Raw genomic sequence first — 23189 nt, forward strand, 5'->3', positions numbered from 1 at the left:
GGTGGATCTGTTCGCATCAAAAGAAAACACCCAATCTCAGCTGTTCTTTTCAATGCACGATTTAAACGCACCGTTAGGCGTGGACGCGCTCGCACACGTTTGGCCTCCGGTCCTTCTGTACGCGTTTCCACCCCTGGCTCTGATACCCCCAACTCTGGCCAGAGTGAGAGAACAACGCCACACACTGATCCTAATAGCGCCACACTGCCCTGCAATGTACTGGCTGGCAGAGATATATCAGCTGCTGTGCGGGCAGCCGTGGCAGCTCCCGCTACGCAGGGACATACTGTCTCAGGCGGGGGGGACGATTTTTCACCCACACCCAGAGCGCTTGGCACTATGGGCCTGGCCCGTGAGTGGTATAACCTGAATACAGTGGGACTCCCTCAGAAGGTGATAAACACTATTCAGAGTGCAAGAGCTTCCTCCACCAGGTCCCTCTATGACTGTAAGTGGAGGGTGTTTGAGGAGTGGTGCCTTCAAAAAGGACACATTTCTTTTCAATGTCCTGTCGGGGTGATTCTATCATTTCCACAGGACCTGATTGATAAACACAGAGCTTTCTCTACGATCAAAGTGTACCTGGCTGCTATTGCTGCATGCCATGTGGGCTTTGAGGGAAAGACGGCTAGCCAACATCCCTTGGTCTGCCGTTTTATGAAAGGGGCTCGTACATGTACCCCCATTGACATTGAGGCATTTCCTCCGCCACTGTGTTCCTCTGAGGAACAGCGGCCAAATTTGCTGTGCCCAGTCCGTGCTTTACGCACCTATATGGACAGGTCAAAAGAGTTTCGATGCAATGACCAACTCTTTGTATCCTGGGTAACCCTCATAAGGGCAAGCCCGTTAGCAGGCAACGGCTCTCCCACTGGATTGTGGAAGCGATTGCTCTGGCTTATACGAGTCAGGGTTTGCAGGCACCAACGGACCTGCGTGCTCATTCTACTCGTGGACTGGCTACATCCTGGGCTTTGTTCAAGGGTGTTTCCATCGAAGACATTTGTGCAGCAGCGAGCTGGTCCTCACCGCTCACTTTTGTCCGCTTTTACAGGCTAGATGTCTCTGCTCCAAGTGTGGCCCGCGCAGTGCTGGGTCCCGTGTTGAGACAGAGTTCTACCTGTTAAGTTCTGGTTGTTTTGGTGATTTTTGAGATAAGCATGTCTAGCAATACGGGAGTTTCAATATCCCATAGTGAGACATCGAACGGAGTGTTATGAATGAGAACTATAGGTTACTTACGTAACCCCAGTTCTCAGAGTAACATGAAGTGAGATGTCTCACCAGACGGCCCTTCTTGCTAAGGCGAAGCGAGAAGAGGTGCTTATTTTGAATGACGCTGCGACGTAGCTCAAGCTACTTAAAGGGTGGGTGGATTCCCTGACGTAGACGTCAAGATCACCAGCCAATCAGGATTGGCGTAATGAGATTGATGCTTCTGTTTGCATACGCGTTGAGGCGCATCCCATAGTGAGACACCTCACTACATGTTACTCTGAGAACTGGGGTTACGTAAGTAACCTATAGTTATTTAGACTTAATTAACACTTACGTTACATAAGAATAGATCATATTTGTTAAGTGTTATTATGGGAGAATTACTATTCTTGTGGTACTACTGCTTTATTAGGCCCATATTGAGCAGCGCATATTAAGACCAAAACTCATGTACAACAACGTCCTTACTTACAATAAATAAGGACTGATTAGAGGGTTATTGAGGAAAAACTCTCAACTAATGGCCTATTACTTGTAGAATATGGTCATGTAAAATAAGCATTAATAAGTGTTTTATAATGACTAATAAAGAGCCAATATACTGCTAATATGCATGTTAATTAACAACTAGTTGATGGTGAATTTGTGTACCTTAATATAAAGTGTTACCCAAAATTAATTCCTGACTATATCCATGTGTGTGAAATGTCACTGATATTTGTCTTATTTCCTAAATATGTGTAGGTTTAAAGTCTGTGAAAGAAATTGATATGTATAGCTGTATAATTACATTTTTATTTAAGTATCATACTTGTAGAACACATTAACGGTATCTCCTGTAGTGCCTCCTGAAATCTTTGCTGCTTAACCAGGCTCTATCACGCTTGAATATCCTGCCTGAAACTGATTTACTGATTTCACTAAAAAGACAAATGTACTACAGTTCCCAACTGAACTGAACCTTTAACAGTCTATGAACGTCAATCCACAGGAATCCGCAGGCCTGTGAGTTTAGAAATTAGATGCAGGATCCTGTTGCTCTGAAGGTGAAGAACTACCTGTAACACCAACTAAATGGAAATACATTTCAGTATGTTATTCAAAATAGAGCTGCTCAAAGAGCCTCTTGGGATAAATAATCTGGCATGCAATTTTTTGATATTTGACTCAGTTATTTAGCTGCTTTTTTCCCACAATCAATAATATGTTTTATATAAAAGACATGTTTCTCTATCATGTTTCTTTCCGTTTATCTATAATGTAAAGAATTTGATAGAGGATAATTGCGTAAAAAATGTATCCTTTTCTGTACTTTAGCTCACATTTAATCAAGGACCTCTTTGCTTTGATTAAGTTAAGTCATTCTCGAGGAGTTCATCTATATGAAGAATGGGCATCATGATAACACAAGGAAACTAGTTGGCAGCAGATTATTATGAAAAATAATCCCAGGATTTATTGTACAAAAATAAATCCTCACAAGTTCAAAATACTTCACATGCTGTTTTCTTATAAATCTACAAATTCATGCCTGTCTCAAGTCGGCCAATTCAGCAGCCATTAAATGTGAAGATTTGCTCTTATTCCCTTCCAGAATAAAGATTTTCTTTATTTCAAAAGATGTCAGTCAGCAATCAACGCACCAGAGAAACATTTGTTGCTATGTATGTTTTTGCATTCACCTGGTGTTGAGTCATGTCAATAAATACCATGGCAGCACACCGTGTTCACTATGTTACGTACTTTGCCTTAGATATTTGTTTTAGTCAAGTTATGGGTACATTCTGTTATTAAATTCAGCGGGCCATCCACATAAAGCAAGCCTCAACATGACAGTGCACAGCGGGGTACTTCACAACTGTTTGATGCATCATGTAGTTATCAGATGTAATTGCCAGGAATGATTTGGATTGAAAGGAAAGATTGGACAGATGAGGAGTGCATGGCAGCTCTAAAGCACACAGAGTAATAACAGTATGTGTCTTAGCCCACCGAAGTGTAAAGTGATGCAAAGGTGATTTCAAGCATCCACATGTGCAACATTGCTGTGTTTTAATGAGCATATGACTACCGTATGAGCAAAGGCTTGTTAATAATCAGTAGTAAGCCAGTTTCCTCCTCCTGCACACTTTACAACATTAAGGAAGGTGGTTTGGGGTTAAGAGCAGCCAGTGTTGTGAGAATGGATCACCCATCTGTACTTGGTAGGGGTGTAACGGTTCACAGAATTCACGGTTCGGTATGTACCTCGGTTTGGGGGTCACGGTTCAGTACGGGTTCGGTACAACAAGAAAAAGCAAAAATAGTCCCAAATGCATAATTCCAGATTTGTTTTTTATTTATTTTTGAGCAGTAGTGCAAGTTTCAGTTTTAAAATAAGGTACTCTAACATTTTGAATAATTAACTTTATTACACAGTTAAAAACAAACCACACACACTCAGATGTCCATATTATCTATAATGGCTGATGTCAAACAAAAAAGTTTCATCAAGCTATAAAAATAAAAAGAATGTCTTGAAAATATTACAAAATAAATAATAAGATAGTGTTTCAATCACTTTCATTCACAATCAATGTGTGTGACTGCATGCACCGAACCGTGACGGTTCAGGACGAATAGGGATACCATTACACCCCTAGTACTTGGCTAACACCTTTATATTCAAAGTCCATTTGTGCCTGCCAATGGCAAAATATGTGCCTTAACATCAGTGATTGTGGTGAGGCCAAACGTGAAAAACAATTCAATAACACAATATAATAGGTTTTCATTACAGAATGCAAATCCCTGTGTATCAACATGTTGGATTTTTTTGATAGCTTTCATCATCAATCTGGGGACCAAACTTTTTACTAATATCTTAAATATCTGAACACACAAGTATTGTCAAAAAGAGCTAAAGAAAAGCTAGGGTCAGCCTAAGACAAGGAGGTCAAAGTTGTAAGAGTCTGTAAAGTGTGACAGATGTTTGTGTTGGATTATAATTAGTGTGAATGCTGTTTACAGCATTCCACTATAGTTCTTCAAATCTTTATTAGTGCGAATGCTGTTTACAGCATTCCACTATAGTTCTTCAAATCTTTATTAGTGCGAATGCTGTTTACAGCATTCCACTATAGTTCTTCAAATCTTTATTAGTGCGAATGCTGTTTACAGCATTCCACTATAGTACTTCAAATCTTTATTCTTCCCCTTAAACTTAAACTTATTTCAGCCAATACTTTGGTACTCCATAACTTCAGCTTATTTTCAGCTACAGAAACCATTCAAATATTAAAACTATTCAACCTGTTCAGGAATCGATGGGAAACCTTCAACTTTTTAACAATATGTTATACTTTTTGAAATATTCAGCTTTTTAAACTCTTTTTTTAACATTGAAGTCTATGGGAGATGCCTTCAAATCCTGAACATATTCAGCTTTTTCTGCATTTTCAGCTAAATTCAGCCATAAAAGTTCACAGTTTACAGCATTCGCACGCATTTTCTGAAGGAAATGCATTTTCTAGTTTAATTCAGTTAATGATACCAAAAAAGTTGAGTTTTCCAAATCAACACAACTTAAAGGGTATATACAGTGGGGCAAAAAAGTATTTAGTCAGCCACCAATTGTGCAAGTTCTCCCACTTAAAAAGAAGAGAGAGGCCTGTAATTTTCATCCTAGGTACACTTCAACTATGAGAGACAGAATGGGGGGAAAGTATCCAGGAAATCACATTGTAGGATTTGTAATGAATTAATTGGTAAATTCCTCGGTAAAATAAGTATTTGGTCACCTACAAACAAACAATATTTCTGGCTCTCACAGACCTGTAACTTCTTCTTTAAGAGCCTCCTCTGTCCTCCACTCGTTAACTGTATTAATAGCACCTGTTTGAACTCCTTATCAGTATAAAAGACACCTGTCCACAACCTCAAATCGTCACACTCCAAACTCCACTATGGCCAAGACCAAAGAGCTGTCAAAGGACACCAGAAACAAAATTGTAGACCTGCACCAAGCTGGGAAGACTGAATCTGCAATAGGTAAGCAGCTTGGTGTGAAGAAATCAACTGTGGGAGCAATTATTAGAAAATGGAAGACATACAAGACCACTGATAATCTCCCTCGATCTGGGGCTCCACGCAAGATCTCACCCCGTGGGGTCAAAATGATCACAAGAACGGTGAGCAAAAATCCCAGAACCACACGGGGGGACCTAGTCAATGACCTGCAGAGAGCTGGGACCAAAGTAACAAAGGCTACCATCAGTAACAGACTACGCCGCCAGGGACTCAAATCCTGCAGTGCCAGACGTGTCCCCCTGCTTAAGCCAGTACATGTCCAGGCCCGTCTGAAGTTTGCTAGAGAGCATTTAGATGATCCAGAAGAGGATTGGGAGAATGTCATATGGTCAGATGAAACCAAAATAGAACTTTTTGGTAAAAACTCAACTAGACGTGTTTGGAGGAGAAAGAATGCTGAGTTGCATCCAAAGAACACCATACCTACTGTGAAACATGGGGGTGGAAACATCATGCTTTGGGGCTGTTTTTCTGCAAAGGGACCAGGACGACTGATCCGTGTAAATGAAAGAATGAATGGGGTCATGTATCGTGAGATTTTGAGTGACAACCTCCTTCCATCAGCAAGGGCATTGAAGATGAAACATGGCTGGGTCTTTCAGCATGACAATGATCCCAAACACACCGCCCGGGCAATGAAGGAGTGGCTTCGTAAGAAGCATTTCAAGGTCCTGGAGTGGCCTAGCCAGTCTCCAGATCTCAACCCCATAGAAAATCTTTGGAGGGAGTTGAAAGTCTGTGTTGCCCAGCGACAGCCCCAAAACATCACTGCTCTAGAGGAGATCTGCATGGAGGAATGGGCCAAAATACCAGCAACAGTGTGTGAAAACCTTGTGAAGACTTACAGAAAACGTTTGACCTCTGTCATTGCCAACAAAGGGTATTTAACAAAGTATTGAGATGAACTTTTGTTATTGACCAAATACTTATTTTCCACCATAATTTGCAAATAAATTCTTTAAAAATCAGACAATGTGATTTTCTGGATTTGTTTTCTCATTCTGTCTCTCATAGTTGAGGTATACCTAGGATGCAAATTACAGGCCTCTCTCATCTTTTTAAGTGGGAGAACATGCACAATTGGTGGCTGACTAAATACTTTTTTGCCCCACTGTATCATGTTTCTACAAGAACATGATTACTGGCTTTAATGTTAAAGTGTTATTTTTCTCATGAAGTTCATCCCAATAAACCTATTTGCCGTTTAAGCACCTGTCTCTTTAAGCCCCCTCTTAAAAAAGCCCCTTATGCTCTAATTGCCCTACGAATAACTAATGTCATTCAAAAGGCATGTTCATAAGGTAGACCTAACAGAAACAGAACTCATGCATAAACTGGCAAACTAGAAATTATTTATGAAGGACATACAGTATGTGTTTTTATAGGGGCACGTGTTTAGAAAAATGCTCCCGCTGTACTGTATGGGTCATGTTGACTATTAGTGAAGTATAAGATTTGTTGAGTTCAATATAAAGAAGAAATACAGCACAGGCATTTCACTCATTAAAGCCGTTTTCAGAAAAAACGAAATGTTATGGTGCATTGGTCACAAGGTGACTTTAAAGAAAAGGCAGCCAGACATGACAGAAAAAGCAAACATAGGAAAATTGTTGAAAGATTACTTACTGTATTATGCTAATGTTCTGTTCATATTTGTATTGTATTTTGTGCCTCTACTTTAGCTTTAACATGTTTCTCATCTTGCCGCTGCTGCAGAACCTCTTTTCACCCTCTGTCCGAAACCAGACCTTGAGTGTTACATTGTGATAAACAAAGCAGTCCAATTGTGGCGGGGGGGGGGGGGGGGGGGTTGGATATGACGGAGATAAATTCCCTATGCGGTGAACTTTTGGGATTTTAGCCTTTGCAGACAATTGATATTCATTGAAAGCTATATAAGACAGGAAAGCATAATATGGCCTCTTTACCGTCCTTTTTTGCTCTCAGAAATTAATACTAATTATAAACAGCTCCATGTTGTTTTCCCCTCTATTTCTGACCACAAAAATCATTGAGATTGTTCAAATAATAGATTGAAAAAAAACAATAATGTTTTTATAAGAGCTTTAAAGTGGACCTATCATGCTATATTTGAATAATATATTGTAGGGTCATACCTATATAAAACATATCTGTGAAGTTTTTTTTTCAAAATACCAAACAGATCATGCATTTTAGCCATGCCTCATTTTGCTCTATTTGCTCTATTCCAGCCCTGTTTTAGCAAGGGCTGATTCTGTGGCAAATGACCTGCAGCTGACCACGCCCCCCTGCAAAGGAGGGGGGTGAGGCACGAGCGTCATGTTACCATGCTGTTACCATGCCACGGCAACCTCTCATTCCCCTGATAGGTGGAGAGTTGCCCATATAGGCAGAGCTCCCTGTTTCTGACCAGAACTATTTCAAATCTGTATCAGTCTGTATCAGATCCGTTGCAGCCCTGTTTTTAGAGATTTGGGTATGGAGGAAAAGAGAGAGGGTTGTGTTTACACATATTCATGTATAAAAGACGTACAAAAGTGCATTTTGCATGATTACATTACATTACATTGCATTTAGCTGACGCTTTTGTCCAAAGCGACTTACAATAAGTACATTCGACCAGGAAGACACAACCTTGAAGAAAACAGAATCATATAAGTACATCAGGTTTCATAGAGCCAAACATTTCAAGTGCTACTCAACTGGCTTTAGGTAAGCCAGTCCTTTATTAGTATAAAAGTGCTTCGTTAATAGTTCTAACGCTCGAAGTGGAGTCGAAAGAGATGAGTTTTCAGTTTGCGCCGGAAGATGTGCAAGCTATCTGCCGTCCTGATGTCAATGGGGAGCTCATTCCACCATCTTGGAGCCAGGACAGCAAACCCACGTGTTTTTGCCGATGATAGGTCCCCTTTAAGTATGCTCAAGTACAGTAGGCCTCCAGTATGGGAAAGTTGTGTGCAAAATACAGTTTGTTATATTTGCATATCCAAACTGAATAGCTTATCTTGTTAAGACAGAGATATATGCAAAGATTCATGTTAGTCGCAATTTGCCTTTTAGAGCTCAACCCATTAGATACTGAGAGAATTATTCAGCATATTTCCACACAGCCTTCTCCAGCGAGGGTTTAAACACTGTTTCCTTTTTCTACGCCTCTTTACACGCTAGACAGACATTCCGACCGTTTTTTGCAATTAATATGCTAAGTGGTGCAAAGCCTCACAATGTCACTTTTCATTTACATCTCCGGCTCTGTTTATATCTTTCACTCGTGTGTCAGTCTCTCACGCTGGGTAAACACCTCGCTCTGACAGCTGCTGCGCACCTTTTCTTTATACCCTCAAGCTCTACGTCTCTCTCTGTCTTCATGACTCCGTGGCATTTGGCCTGCTGTTTACTAGCTGGTGACACGGGCCGGGGTCCACAGGGAAGACATAGGTGACCACCGCGGAGCATCCATCACTCACACATACACGTATTTACACACATGCGCAGGCTTATGGTGAGGGAAAGCTCTTGTAGAGGAAAGGGACAGGTGACCACCTCGAGTGCGCCCATCACTTCACACACATGGAGTATAAACACACACAGACAGGCACTGCTTGTGTAGCGGAGGGTCACAGATGACCACCTCAGAGCAGCCATCACTTACACACACACACACACACACACACACACACACACACACACACACACACACACACACACACACACACACACACACACACACACACACACACACACACACACACACACACACACACACACACACACAGAGACTTGGCTTTTCCAAGCAGAGGGTTTTTCCCCTTACGGTGAAACACACCTCGGTGGCCAAATGCCCTTTTGACGTACTCACTGCCAGCTGGGAAAACATCGCTCGCTGCATGTTTCACCAGCAGCCTGGGCAGCAGGAAAATGGCCCTGAAGAGGAGGAGGGGGAGGGGGGGTCAAAGGGGTTGCTTCTTTCCCATGTGAGAGTCTCAGGTGGATACAGGTGTTTTCCCAGATTCAAGGGTTTATTGGTAGGTATGTACTGTACCCATCCACATATATATTACAATATTATTATTATTAATAATGTGCTATGATAACGTGCAATTACGTTTTGTTTTTTTTGCACTACTAAATACTGGTAATATTTACATTCATGTGACCGTCTATGTGTCATGTTTCCTGTAGATATGTAATTATTCTTTTTACTGCACTTTTAGTGTACAGTTTTACTATTATGCTGCTGTGTTTATTGTATTTTTGTAACTGGCACAACAATTTCCTTCGGGATAAATAAAGTATTATCTTATGTTAAGTATAGTAACACAAGATTGAAAATACTCCATTACCCAGAAAAATAATGCATTCAAAATGTCACAGTTAAGATTTAACAGCTAATATTTATTTTATTTTACAGATATATCATTATGACTATTTTGTATTTGATTATATTTGTGATACATGTAATACATATATTATTAATCAATCTTTAATTATTAATCAAATTGTTTTTTAAGTCAATGATTCTACATATCAGAACTAGTTCAATGAGAACAAATAATAATAATATAACATATACAAAAGGGAAAGCTTTAGGCCATAGGCTCTGTGAAAACACTATTATAAAATTAAATCGTTTTTGAGGGAGTTAAACAATATAAAAAGCTTGCCAGGCTGACCTCCGTGTGAAGGTTGTTGCAAAGAGTGGGTGCCCTAACAAAAAGAGGACACACAAAACACATGGGACAGGCAACATTGTTTATTAACAAAGCATGAAATCATTGCACCTGTTGAGTGAGCGGTGGTCTGGATTGTGTCGACCATCACTGTGATGCCCTGGCTGCCAAACATGTCAGACTGTTCCTCTACATCTGGGGATGTCTGTAGTTTGCTTGCGGCTGTTGGTGTTGTTATTGACAAAGTTAAATAATGTGCTAAGGAGGGTTTTTTTTACAATTTCTTTAGGAATCTGCACTATTAGCGAGAAACACAAGCTTGTATGTATTGATCAATATGAAGGGATGGAATTATTTTAGTTATTGTTATGATGCTGGGACTCCCCAGGGTAGTTCACCTATTGCCAGCAAGGAATGCTTTTAAGGCAAACATCAGTGGAAAAAAACCACGTTTGCGCCGTAAATGCCATAAATTGTTGAAATATTTTTAAATGACTGGCTGCAGCCTGTATCTACAAGATTGACTGGGATTTGTACATCTGAATAATAATCTTCTTTTAGTTAGGTGTGTGATCATTTAACCATGCACAGAGAAAGGAATTCACTATGTATCTTCACCACATATCTGCCTTGAATGCATCTATTAAAGGGGCCCTATTGTAGTTATTTGGTGTTTCCCCTTTCCTGTAGTTTATATATACATAGGTTTTTGGGTACCACTTTACAATAAGACTACCCTTATAAAGGATTCATAAAGGGTTTATAATTAGGTTATGAATTAGGTTGTAAACACTTTATTAATCATTAAGAACCATTTATAAACCAGTTCTAACATAGTTTTCATACATCAACACAGGCTCACTATTTGGCAAGATGACTAAGCCTTATAGTGGCTACTTAGTGAGAATCAACTCAGTGAGCAACAGATACCAAGGATGCTGGCTGATGAAGAAGATAAAGTAAGCTAGGTAGCCAATATAAGATTTAGCAGTACAGATAAATGTGGGCTCACTATTTGGCAAGTAACCGGTCACAGTTGCCCTGTTTATCTCATGTCTTATAAAAGCTTATTAATGAGTTATAAAGTGTTCACAACATAATTAATAAATTATTTACAAATTATTCGTAAACCCTTTATAAGGGTAGTCTTATTGTAAAGTGGTACCGGTTTTTGTACATGTAAATGGTCAGCAAAGGCTAAAATCCAAAAGTTCCCTCCAGAGGGAGTTTATTTCCCGTTGTTGTCACATATGTTGACATCGGTGTAATGTTCACTAATTGTTGACAGATCCCCTGCCCTTAAAAAAGAAATAAAAATCAGCACCAGAGCTCTGTTAAACAGCACCTAATTGTTTCACTTTCATAGACAGGCCCTACAGGTACTGTCCTTAAAGTGTGTGTTGTGGTGGAGCTAAGCATCTGTTCCACATTTTGTTAAGATGTCTGTTTACAGTTCAGCAGTGAGTTATCCCTGTACCGTATATTCTTTATTAAGCCTCAGCAGAGCTGCCCTCATCTTACCTCAAAGTTCCAAAAAAATTGTTTAAATTCACTAAATCATGCACCACGTTTACATTTGCTCAACCTTCTGATTTTATAAGAACCTGTAAAACTGATAAGTGTACTGTTGTCAAGTCAACCCAGGAGTTTTTAATGAATGCATTTTTTTTAAACACAAGTTCTTCCTTATTTAAAGAAGAAATCAAACATTGTTATTGGGACAAAACCTATACAGTAGAAACATATATACAGAAATCATTACATTTCCAGTAGTCTCATCTCAAACTGTACAGTCCATGAATCAAATGGGAGTGAAATGTGTCTTTCTCCCTTCCGCAGAAACCCTTTTGAGCTTCGTCGATGACATCTTGTCTGGGGCCAGGTCTCCTTGTGTGATGTTAGGGGACATCCCCGACCTCCTGTCCTCCTCCATCAGCATGATCATCCGCTGCCTAGAGCCGGACACCACCTACATGTAAGTCACTTTCTATTTGTCCTCCTTAAAAAAAACAGACTAAACAACCGGGAAACTAAACTGATTTGCGAACCAGATCTCACTCTCACTGTCAGATGTTAAGATAAAGCACATTTTACCATTTAAAAAAAAGATGTTTGATTTCTAAACAATTTACCAATACTATGCAAGTTTTTAAAGGTCCCCTATTATAATGTTTTTCATCAATATATTATAGTTCTCAGATATATACAAAAAAGTGCTGAACCTGTATCTGTTACTTTAGGTGAAAATAAGGTGCCACTCCCCACGCCCCTCTTATGCCCCTTTCACACCAACGCTGTTCCTGTTCTAGCTCCGTGCTAGAGCTTTTCTGGTTCGGAACCGGTTTTTCTTTTCAGCCCCCGTTTTGTTCACACCGCCCAGAGCCCGACTGGTGCTGCCGCTGCTGCGTCATGACGTCACTGTTTACGTCGCTGATTTTCTCCCCAACGGTGCTCACAACAACAACAATGGGGGACTGCGTCAGGTCGATGATCGTGTTGCTTTTAATCATACGAAGCCAGATTAAATTAAATAACGACTTCTCCAACCTTGTACTTTTCTCCAGAATGCCGTGGTTCATTGTTTATTAATGTGTTTCAAACTTTCAGCTGCATTTACCGACCGCTGCAGTGTTGTTCTTCCACCGGAGTTTATTCTCCCGTTAGCTCCGGGTTAGCTCACAAGGCAGCGGCCGCTGTAAAGTATTCACTGTCTGACTGTCACACAAGCAGCTGATACATATCCCCAATTCCCCATAAGTGAATGTGTGTCAGTCTGAATTGACGCTGTTTGGCATCACAACGCTGTTATGAAAGTTTCTCTGGTATAAAATGGGTGATGTTAGCATAGCAACCAAAGCTAAACTGACTATCTTGACTACTTGTTGTTGCTATCCTATTGTGGCATAAACCGTTTTATACAGGCGTATTTTTCATTATGATTCTACTTGTGATAGTCGGACATGACAACCTGTGCAGCCCATGTATTGATTCCTATCCGATAGCTGCTATAATACAAAACAAAACGTCTGCCTGCTCTCCACAATGATCAATAACAGCGAACGGATGGTCAAAGTAAGGTACAAATAAACAGAATCACACTAAGCCTGGTTACTGGTTAGCGTTGCCTGACTTTAAAGTGTGTTTTTTTCATAACTCTGTGGTTGCGTTCTAGTCACTTTGCTCAGCGCTACTGCTTGTTACAACTTTTATTTGCCGTACTCGCCTTAAACTGTAGCTCAGGTTAATCTCGCCCCCCTCCGACTTAAGCGTGACGTATGCGGTTCTTGCTTCTAGACCGAAAAAAAATTGGTGCTTGGCAAGCACCGGTTTTCGGTGCTTAGAGCAGGCTCTAGCTCCGAACTGGCCCTGGAACCACGTTGGTGTGAAAGGGGCATGAGAGATATTTGGTTAAAAAGAACACAATTCATTCATTTCATTTCAAACCTTTATTTATCCAGATAAATCCCATTGAGATCATTGAACTCTTTTACAAGGGAGACCTGCAATGGTGCTCTAGGAGGAGATTCAGGTGATAAGGTGGGGGTTGTTACCTTGGTTGGTGATTGGCTAATGGTTACACAAGCCAAAACATCGTTATGACATCATAAAGTGACCAAAATCTGATCAGCTCATTTTCAGACAGGTTTTTATATAAATGGATCAGGACAAAAAGTGAGGGGGTCTTTTTTCTTGAAACTTTCATAATCTCTTTACACAGAGTAAACATGTTAATATATACAAGACATGTAAAAGTGGATGTTGCATAATAGGTTACCTTTAATATGGATTCTGTTCACAATTCAAATATGATTTAATTAGGTGTCCTCACAAAATCCACTATTCTGACTGAAAAACTTTCATTTTTGAGTATGCTGCAGCTGAAAACAATTGTCCCACAATACATTGCCCATTGGACATGGAGAAGCCATTCACAGCTGGAAAAGATTAGAGTAATTGCAAATGTGGTGAGACAGCTCCAGAAAGAACAAACAAGAAATCATCTTTGGAAAAATATTAGCTTTTCTCTCAGTGTTGTTTAATTATTAGCGTCATTCAAAGTCATAGTTTGATTGACGTCTTACGTTGCACAAATTGTATCATTTCCTGTCATAATGAAACGGTTAACCATGCTGATTTGGTATACTTGCTGCAAAGATAGTATACTATGAGATTAGTAGTAATTATAATAGGAATGCAAAATGCTTTATTTGCCACAAACAACTTGTACTAACAGATAGTAGCTGTAGTTAGCAACATTTATGATGCTTTGAGGTGTTTAGTCTAGCCAAGGTTGGTACAAAGTAAGCAGTGGGAAGTACAGAAGCTCCATCAAAGTTACTTTACAACAGTTTGTGTTATAAAATCATGTAGAAATAGCAACATACATGTTGTGGTTTATGAACATTTGAGCTATATACTGACAAATAGCAACCTACCAGCCCTTGCAACGTGAATCAAAACAACTGAAGAGTGAATTAAATCCCTAAACCTTCGTTTTTTAAGATGTTCAGGAAGGGGCAACTCCATAGAAGCCTATGAAAAGATGACATACTTCGCTATTATCCAATTGGGACTCCAAATATATGATAAAGCAGTGAATGCTTTACGGCGTGGCAGCCTTGTGAATGACAAGTCGCTAAGGGCCAACAAGCTTTCAATAAGAGATATGTAGCTATTAGCCTCCATCCTAGCTCTAACATTTCACTTTGACCTTAGCATACCATTATCGTGACTGACTGGCATCAAACCCTTAAGGATGGCTAAGGTACGGTTTTGGTTTAATATAAGCTAGTTGAATCTGAATTGTGATAATTCCTGTAATTTTTGTTTAAGGTTGGTGTTAAAAACATTATTGATATATTAATTAATGTCACAGTCCCCACAAATATGCTAGATAAATACAATAACAACTGTTTAATAAATAAATGTTTACTCTATGTTATCTACAATCATATAGGTCTTTATTCTGTCTTTATGTGTGTATGCAGTTTAACAATGTGTTGCACACACAGATACACACACCAGATGCTCTCGTGCACATGCTGACATGTATCTCACAGACATGCCAGGAGGGAAGCCACACGGACATCTATGAGAGGCAAAAGGCAGATTAGGGTGAAGAGAAAGAAATGGAGAAGCAGAGGGAAAGTTTGGGTTGAAAGAGAAAAGAATGAGAACAAAAGATCAAGAGTTTGGATGTATGTGGGCTGGAAAAGCAGCTACACTACACATGCCCTTTTAATCCTGACATCAGCGGGACTCTCTCCATCCTGTCTGGCAGCTCACTCATTTTCAAGCCACAGCGACGTCTCTCCCTTCAGGCTGCAACCCACTCCTCATGTTTTCTGTACAGACAGAGCACTTACAAAGCCTTGGATCAGTGCCTTGTGTGGGGGGGGGGGGGAAATGCATTGTGTAGGGAGAAGTATTCACATTATGTAAGCATGACACAGAAAACATACTCCGCAGCTGCATAAAAAGTTAAGTCCAAAACGCTAAGACATGTTGGAAATGTTTAAACGTTTAGAGTCTGAGGCTGGAAACGAACCAAGTCTCTCTCTTTTTCAGTGAACTATGCATGTGTGTAGTCAACTGTTTTATCTTTACCTGCAATATAAGAGAAACACATCTCCAGGCTGATAGTAAAAATATCCAATTTGTATTAATTCTATGGTCTTCTCTGCCACTCTTTTAAGCCTGTGGTGCTGCAGGTGGATGCAGTCTGTAGGAAGCTCACTAGGTGGAGATAGTCATTCAGTGAAGTGACAGGTTATTAGCTCTGTAAAGAAGTGCTTATTGTCAGTCTGGCACTAGTGAAAGTCTCATTATAAACAAACGGAGCCTTTTTATTTGATTTCACTGGGAAATGATGATGTGATGTTGCTACAGCAGATTTAGATTAGGTTTTGTAGCAAACGATGTATCACTCACAATTAGCAGCAGGTTTTATAATCCGCTTCACGTGTGTTTATGTGTCTAGGTTCCGGCTGTGGGCAGTAGACAACACAGGCCGCCGCTCCAGCCCCAGTGAGGTCACCATCAAAACTCCATGTCCAACTGTGGATGACGTCAAAGCACAAGGTGAGGAAAGACACGGGCAGGAGTCAAGAGGGGTGAGTCATCTTTATTAGTGATCACAGGTGGCTCACAGAGATGTAATGTTCCAACACTTTAAATATGCTCGAGGTGATTGTGAAAAACAACGTCTGAAACAGCTTCATTTATGTACAGGCTTAGTCAGTCATTTAATAAAGGAGATGCTCCATATTTTCTTAGTAATCGAGTAGCTAACTTGAAGGACAGACATTTTGCTGTTTTATTTCAAGGCCTCACAAAACAGATGTTAAGATCAGATCATAAAGCGAGTAGAAGTCACAGAGAGATAGTTTTCCTCTCTGCAGTTGCACTGTTTATGGACACGGTAAACTACAATTCCATAAGGATATTGACTTTAAAGAAATGCTGAAATATTGTTGCCACTATCCGTACCAGCCTGAGATTTATAGTCACTGGATCCTGCTGCTAATTTAAATCGGTCAATGCTAAAGATGTTCCAACCAGGTCATTTTAAAACTACTGGCTTAAACTTAATGCCTGGAAATAAAATAATGGTGTGAAATACAATAGGTTCTACTTAGGACAGATTTGATATGCATTGTAAACCATGACAGGTGGATAGGTTCCTTACCTGGGGAACAAATTCACCCATTCACCCATTGGAAGCGTGCTGCAGCACCTGTTTTCACCCTCTGTCTGAAACCAGAGCCCAGTCTTCTCTTATTGGTTAGCTTTTTATAAATCAACCACTCAGAGATGTTGCCAATAGTAGTGCAAGCCAGTAGAAGCACGAGTGTAACATAGTGATGTCAATATGTTACAGAAGTAAACAAAGTAGTCCAATGGAGGCGGGGGGGGCGGCGTGCAGGAGAGAAACTCCCTCTGGAGGGAACTTTGTTGACCATTTACATGCAACAAAACCTAAATAACACACTACAGGAAAGAGCAAACCCCAAAAAACATAATAGGGCCCCTTTAAGTTGTTGACCTATGACTGTGTTTGCCCTTCCAGAAATCTCAGATAAGATCTACAACCTATTCAATGGTTACACCAGTGGGAAGGAGCAACAGACGGCCTACAACACTCTAATGGATCTGGGGGCCCCCACACTCCACCGCGTGCTCTACCACTACAACCAGCGCTACGAGAGCTTTGGGGAATTCACCTGGAGGTGTGAGGATGAGCTGGGACCCAGGTACAGACCGAGATCAAATGCAAATCTTAGCTTTTAAAGCAAGGCAAACGATGTTTCCTTTTAGAATTTGGAAATGGATTGAGGGTCTTATAAGCAGACCTTTTGCTTTGATACTGCAGTACACAAGGAAGGAAAAAAATGTGGAGTCGGTTGTATTTCAGAAGTGCCCTCAAACATGCATTTCTTCTAGTAAATTGATCGTTCACTTCAAAGGCGATGTATTAAAAGGACCCAACGACATAAAAGTCTGACCCAGAACAGCACTTCAGCTCTGCCCTGAGACTTTTACTGAAAATCAAAAGAGCTGTTTTAACGATGTGTTGCCTGTGATTAGCCTCTGAAATTACAGAGATGTGTGTGTATGTGAAGCCCTTCTTCGTAAAACCCAATGACTCTAAATGAAACCTAGTAAACATAGCCGCATTTTCTTCACACGTTTTTCTAACAAAACTCCATACAAACCTGTCCTTCAGCGGCCTACCCAGACTAGTGTCCATGGGATCAGCCCATTGAAATGTTGTCTGCGTCCGACTCTTGTTTTTATTCTCCGAGGTAGGCAGATGTTCTGCTCCCAGCTTCCAAAGCGCTGTCTTTGATTGTAAGCGGTTGTTTGTGTGAATTACAGTTACAGGGGGAAATTAATTCAATGTGACTGGGAAGCTGAGTGAGCTTAACCTGTGACATCATCGAGGCCATTTAGTAACGCACAACCAGGGAGAGCCCGCCGTTTCCTCCCCAAAAAACTACGGATAAGTACCCGTAATGTAAAATTGTGGCTTAATGTTTTATAAACAGAGCCATGTGTCCAATATAATTATACTTATAAACGGCAGTCTGTGGGACGTGCTTTCACTCTGGCAGGTGAAACTGATTAACTAAGCTTCCCATAATCCTCTCTGGTTCCCTCTTTGTCTGTGGGTTCCCCCCGCCCTAAATTAAAGGTTGTTTTTAATCGGGATCACCCTGGAAAGAGTTGATGTAATTGAGGGAGTTGCTTCTGAAGTGTTCCATTAAAATACACTTAGATTAACAGCCCCCCAATTTAGATAAAGGGAGGGGTGATTAATGTTAATAAAAGGTACCTCAGAGCTGGGAAAGCAGGAGAGAAGTGCATTCAAGGTGAGGCCTGCCAACCGGGGGAAAGGAAGTATAAACTTGTTTTGTTTCGCCAAGTTCACCAAATGAGCATTAGACTTTCCTATGTCTCTGGTTTGGTGTGAGAAAAGACTCACTGACGCAGCGCTGGATGCTGACTATTGTTACAAAGTGAGAAGGCAAGCAGCGAGGTTAATGGTCTTACAGCAACACTGCTGTGTGTATAAGTGTGCTTACAACATGCCCGTGGCGTCAAACACTTTCTCTCTCTGACGTTATCCGACTGTTGGGAAAAACAGATGCAGCAGATAAATGGCTGCCAGGATAAAAATACTACCAATATCCTCTTTAGCGAACCATGTGAACAGTATGTTTTTAACAGTTGATTACCCTGAACTTTAAGTATAATTAAACTGAAAAACCAAAAAAAAATAAAAAAAATTAAAAAAAAATCGTTTTATTACGATTACGTTGTTTTCGTAATCGTTGCAAGCGATAATCGTAATCGCGATTAAAATACGATTAATTGAGCAGCCCTACTCTAACGGTGGGGTCTGATTTAGATTGTTCTCTTTGTATTTGTGCCTTAGCATGAATAAATCATATGTTCATATTCGGATAAACATTATATCTATAACATTTGTCTGAGGCTGAGCCAATGGTTTGTTGGTCTTAAGGCCCTGACACACTTACCCGATTTTGGGAGTCAGAGGCAGTCGGGCATTCGCGGCGCCCTACTCAGGTTGGTGTGTCCCGCACCATCGTTGCTTTACGGCACATTTTCACACCTCCGCCGGCCAAAGAAAGTCGGGACAAATAAATCACTCTTATTGGCTGTTCAGCTTAGCGAGTCAGTGCACGAGAAGCTAAGCGGAAGTGAGGGACCAAAACAAATGATTAAGAAGGCACACACAGACGGTTAATCTTTTTCATTTTCATCTCACCTGGACGCAAGAGTTTCTTTTTTATGTTTACATGTTTTCGATCGACGAGAGAGAGTAGGCTTGTTTGAGACAAGCGAGACCTGCGCAGTTGCGATCAACGTCTTGCTAGTGCGTTGCATGATGGTTAGTCATTTTGTCCGACTTGCTCTGGAGGCTCGCCTACATGAGACGTTGAAATCTCTCGGGACAAAGACGCCCGCAGCCTTGAGAGCGAGGCGGCGCAGTTCCTCTCCACGGGCTGCGGAAGCCAAATGCTTGATGGGAAACGACTCGCTGGTATCTCGAGCTGAGTGCTCATTGGTGGGTTTTACCCCGTGCTGCTGATGAAACTCTCCAATTGGCTCGGCAAAAGTTTGTTGTTGTTTTGTGTCAGTTTTACGTCGCCACATCCATTCCCATTTTTCATCATTGTTCCACAATGTTTATCATCATGAAATTCATATCTATATATTTTATACTATACTTGCATTGCTTACCGTTTTCATACTTTATATATCTTAGCATATTCATACACACTGTTCATACTGCTCACAGGCTGATATCTAGTGTATTCATACCCCTCACTGTTTATTCATCATTCAATTCATTCTATATTTTATTCTGTTGATTGTGTACATTACTTTTCACTTTACTGCTTGTTGCACCTGGTTAGAAGCTAAAGTGCATTTCGTTGTCTCAGTACCTGTAATATGTGCAATAACAATAAAGTTGAATCTAATCTGGAGCAGGAACAAATGTATTTACTTATTTGTACATATCTGACATTAACGATTAAACACATGTGTGCATTCTTTATAAATGCAAACCGAGTCAAGCCGACTCCGGAGGTGGCGGTATGCACCTTAAAGTTGTTTGCAATCCGCCAAAAAACCGAGAGAAGAAGAAGACGAAGCCGACTCCGAGCTGTCCGACTTCAGGCGAGCTTTTTGAGACCTCCCCCGGCTGCGATCGGCTATTCTCGTCTACTTTCGAGGCGAGCCGCAACACGTCTCAAACAAGCCTAGTGAAAATGGAACCCAGACGCTATTTGTTGTTTGTTTATATCACGCAGCCTGTTCTTATTCTCTCGGTGTATAGTGTACACTGTATAGTCTTCTGGGTGTTGCTTCTTTTGAATGACGAATACACACTACCGCTGCCTGCTGGTAAGGATAGTTATTGCCACTCGTCAACTGAAGTCTTTGCGGTGTGTTCGTAGGCGGGCGGCGTAGTGGACGCAGGCGACGTAGCGGACGTAAAAGTCGGGACGCCTTCAGTACGTGTTCTTTGGTCTCAGGTTGGTGTGTAGCGGCCTTAAGTATCACAGTATGGTCAGGCTGGTAAACATTGATGTATGTGCGGAGAGTGTCCTCTTTTAAGAGTACATTTAGAAGTAGGGTTGTATGAGGTTATTTAGTTAATCCTTGGCAGCTGGCACGCTTTAAAGACTCCTTTTTAAAGAAAAACTCTAATTTGATGTTGCAGCACATGGAAGTTGCTCCCTCAACCAAACTAGAATGGCAATAGGAGAGTGTAGTCTCCAATGGATGTATTTACATTCTCACCAGGTCTCAATTTCCAAATTGGTAACATGTTTGATGTGTTATTGAGCTGTAAGATGTAATGGTGAAACAACATTGAAGCTTTTGAAAAGTTGTGTTGTATTGTCTTGCTAAAACATGTTGATAGTTTGGATTTTATTTGGATATAGAGGGCCTTGTATTTTCCCTGTCGGAAGCTCATTGTATATTCCAATGCTAAAAACGCAAACATTACTCCTCTTGTTAAAGGATTCCAGTGGTTTAAAAGAGAGCGTTAGATAAAGGCTTTGGTTTCATGTCTCGGCTGTCACGGTGAAGAGGTGGAAATGTTCCAAATATTTCTGTTAGTTGTTGTTGTTTATTATCAAGTCTGAAGTCCTTGATGTTACCTGGTAAACTTAGTGACTAGCATCTCCTAGTCTGTCTTCTTCCACTAGCATCTCCTGGGTTGAATTTGGGTGATGTTTGTTGACATCATCTTTCGTTGACACGTTTTTGCTCAACATAATATTTGAAAGTACTCACTGTGTAATAATTAGAGTTGTGATTTTACAGTCTGGAAGCACACAAATTGCCATCTTGATCTTGACCTGGCAGCACCTCCCAAAAAAGATAATCATTTTTTTTTTTTTACATGAGCATTTTTTAATTTTTATAAATGTGTTGCTGCCAGTGTTCACATAGGTACATTGCTTGACTTCCATCCTGGGACTCCAACTGTAGACAACATGAATAAGTACCTCATACAACCGCATTTGAAATAATCCAAATGTTCACTTTAAATCTGGATTAGTTTTAAATCCCTTTCTTTGGCCATTTGAGAAGGAATATACCTCTTTCACCCAAACAATCTGTGTTAGCGCCAACAGTAAACAATAGAGCAGACATACTCCCCTCTAGCACGCACACACACACACACACACACACACACACACACACACACACACACACACACACACTGTAGATGTGCAGACCACAGACAGAGTTTAATCTTCCTAAAATCAGCTTAATGTTTTATGAAGGGAATTCCTCTCTCTTCCTGTCACAAACAATGAGGCCTAAATAAGATTTTCATTAACTTAGTCAAAATACAGATAAAAGGCTCAGGCTCTGACTCAATGTAAACTCCTATCAGCCAAGTAAGCAATATCTGGAAACAACTGAATGAACCACTGTGGCTTTATCTCTCGTGTGGCGGCAGATATTGTCTTAAAAAACATATCAAATCTCACTGACGAGACACTTTGGCATCCTGCGGAGGACATATTTGTTGCCTTTTTCATGCAACATCGCGGGACGATTAAACTCAAACCATAAACTCACCGAAAGGCTTTGTCTCCGAGGCTTGACACTTCTCCTCCTGAGGGCCAGATCTTCTCATCGCCAGAAGAGTACCCATCTTTTTTTAGGCTCGCCGCATGGCTGTTGACTTCTAAACATGTTTTGGCTGAAAGAAAATGCTCCATTATGGAAGTTTCAGATCTGACAGTGTCCTTGGTTAGGCTTATGACAGTTCCTCTAATCAGAGGAGTTCTTGTGATAATACGTATTGTTATGGTTATCACAGCAGACTGTTTGCTTTGCTCTTTTACTCTGTGTATTTTTGTCCTCCCTTCAACTATTAAATACCAAAGTAGAAATGCCTTTCAGCTCCTCATCCAGCACAGATTTAGTGGTTACTGTGAAACTGAGTATTAGTTAGTAATTAATAATGAAACCAACAACAATAATTTTCTAATTTATTGTGCCAAGAGATATTTTGAGTGCAGATATGACGCCACGTAGGGACGTTTCTCATGTCTCTGTTAAGTATATTTGCTCTCTGCTCTTCCTAATCAAGAATGCTAGAGTAAAAATCCCTGCAGCTAAATATAGTAAAACAGAAGAAAAGATGTGTGGTGTTGGTGTTCTACATTTTTATGTCTATGTAAGATTTTATTTCCCTGCCTCCTAGAAAATGCATTGCTTTAACACTCAATATCAACACGTGCATTTAAATAGATAAAATAAACCTAATTGATGACGATGGAAGTAAGTACTTTAATGATTTATCTCCCGATTTAAGTTTTTTTTCAAGAAAAAATGGAGCGGCAGATGGCTGAAAGATGATGACTGTGTGGTGTTTACTGAGCTTCAGTTTTATATCAGCACAGTTTTAGCCAAGACTACAGTTCAGTCAGACAACTCACGTGTTCCTTTAACGTGTTTATTAGAAGCAGCATATAGTTGAGTTTGGCGACTAGGCTCGGGCATCATTACTCCATAGATATACATAGCACGATGAGTGATGATGAAATAACTAACCCCCGAGCCTACAGGTGGAAGATGGGGTGGAAGCTGGGGTGGTGGTGGGGCAGCAAGCAGCAGCGACGTAGAGGTAGCTGCAGCAAAGCAGCAGCAAGCAATGCATGGAGAGAGATCTGGCAGGTTCAATAGAGC

The 23189-nt window shown here is 40.6% G+C and overlaps 1 protein-coding gene across 1 annotated transcript in view; it reads left to right on the forward strand.

The window, feature by feature from the left end:
• The window catches only part of LOC117534853 (astrotactin-1-like), a gene marked incomplete at its 5' end in the record, with an annotated part of 199965 nt that overhangs the window by 168072 nt on the left and 8704 nt on the right, over positions 1-23189 (forward strand). Inside the window, 3 exon segments of the mRNA XM_034199104.1 lie at positions 11778-11913; positions 15919-16019; positions 17008-17191. Of these exon segments, the coding sequence (XP_034054995.1) occupies positions 11778-11913; positions 15919-16019; positions 17008-17191 (421 nt within the window).

Source organism: Gymnodraco acuticeps, unplaced genomic scaffold (genome assembly GCF_902827175.1).
Source record: "Gymnodraco acuticeps unplaced genomic scaffold, fGymAcu1.1, whole genome shotgun sequence".
Taxonomy (NCBI): Eukaryota; Metazoa; Chordata; class Actinopteri; order Perciformes; family Bathydraconidae; genus Gymnodraco; species Gymnodraco acuticeps.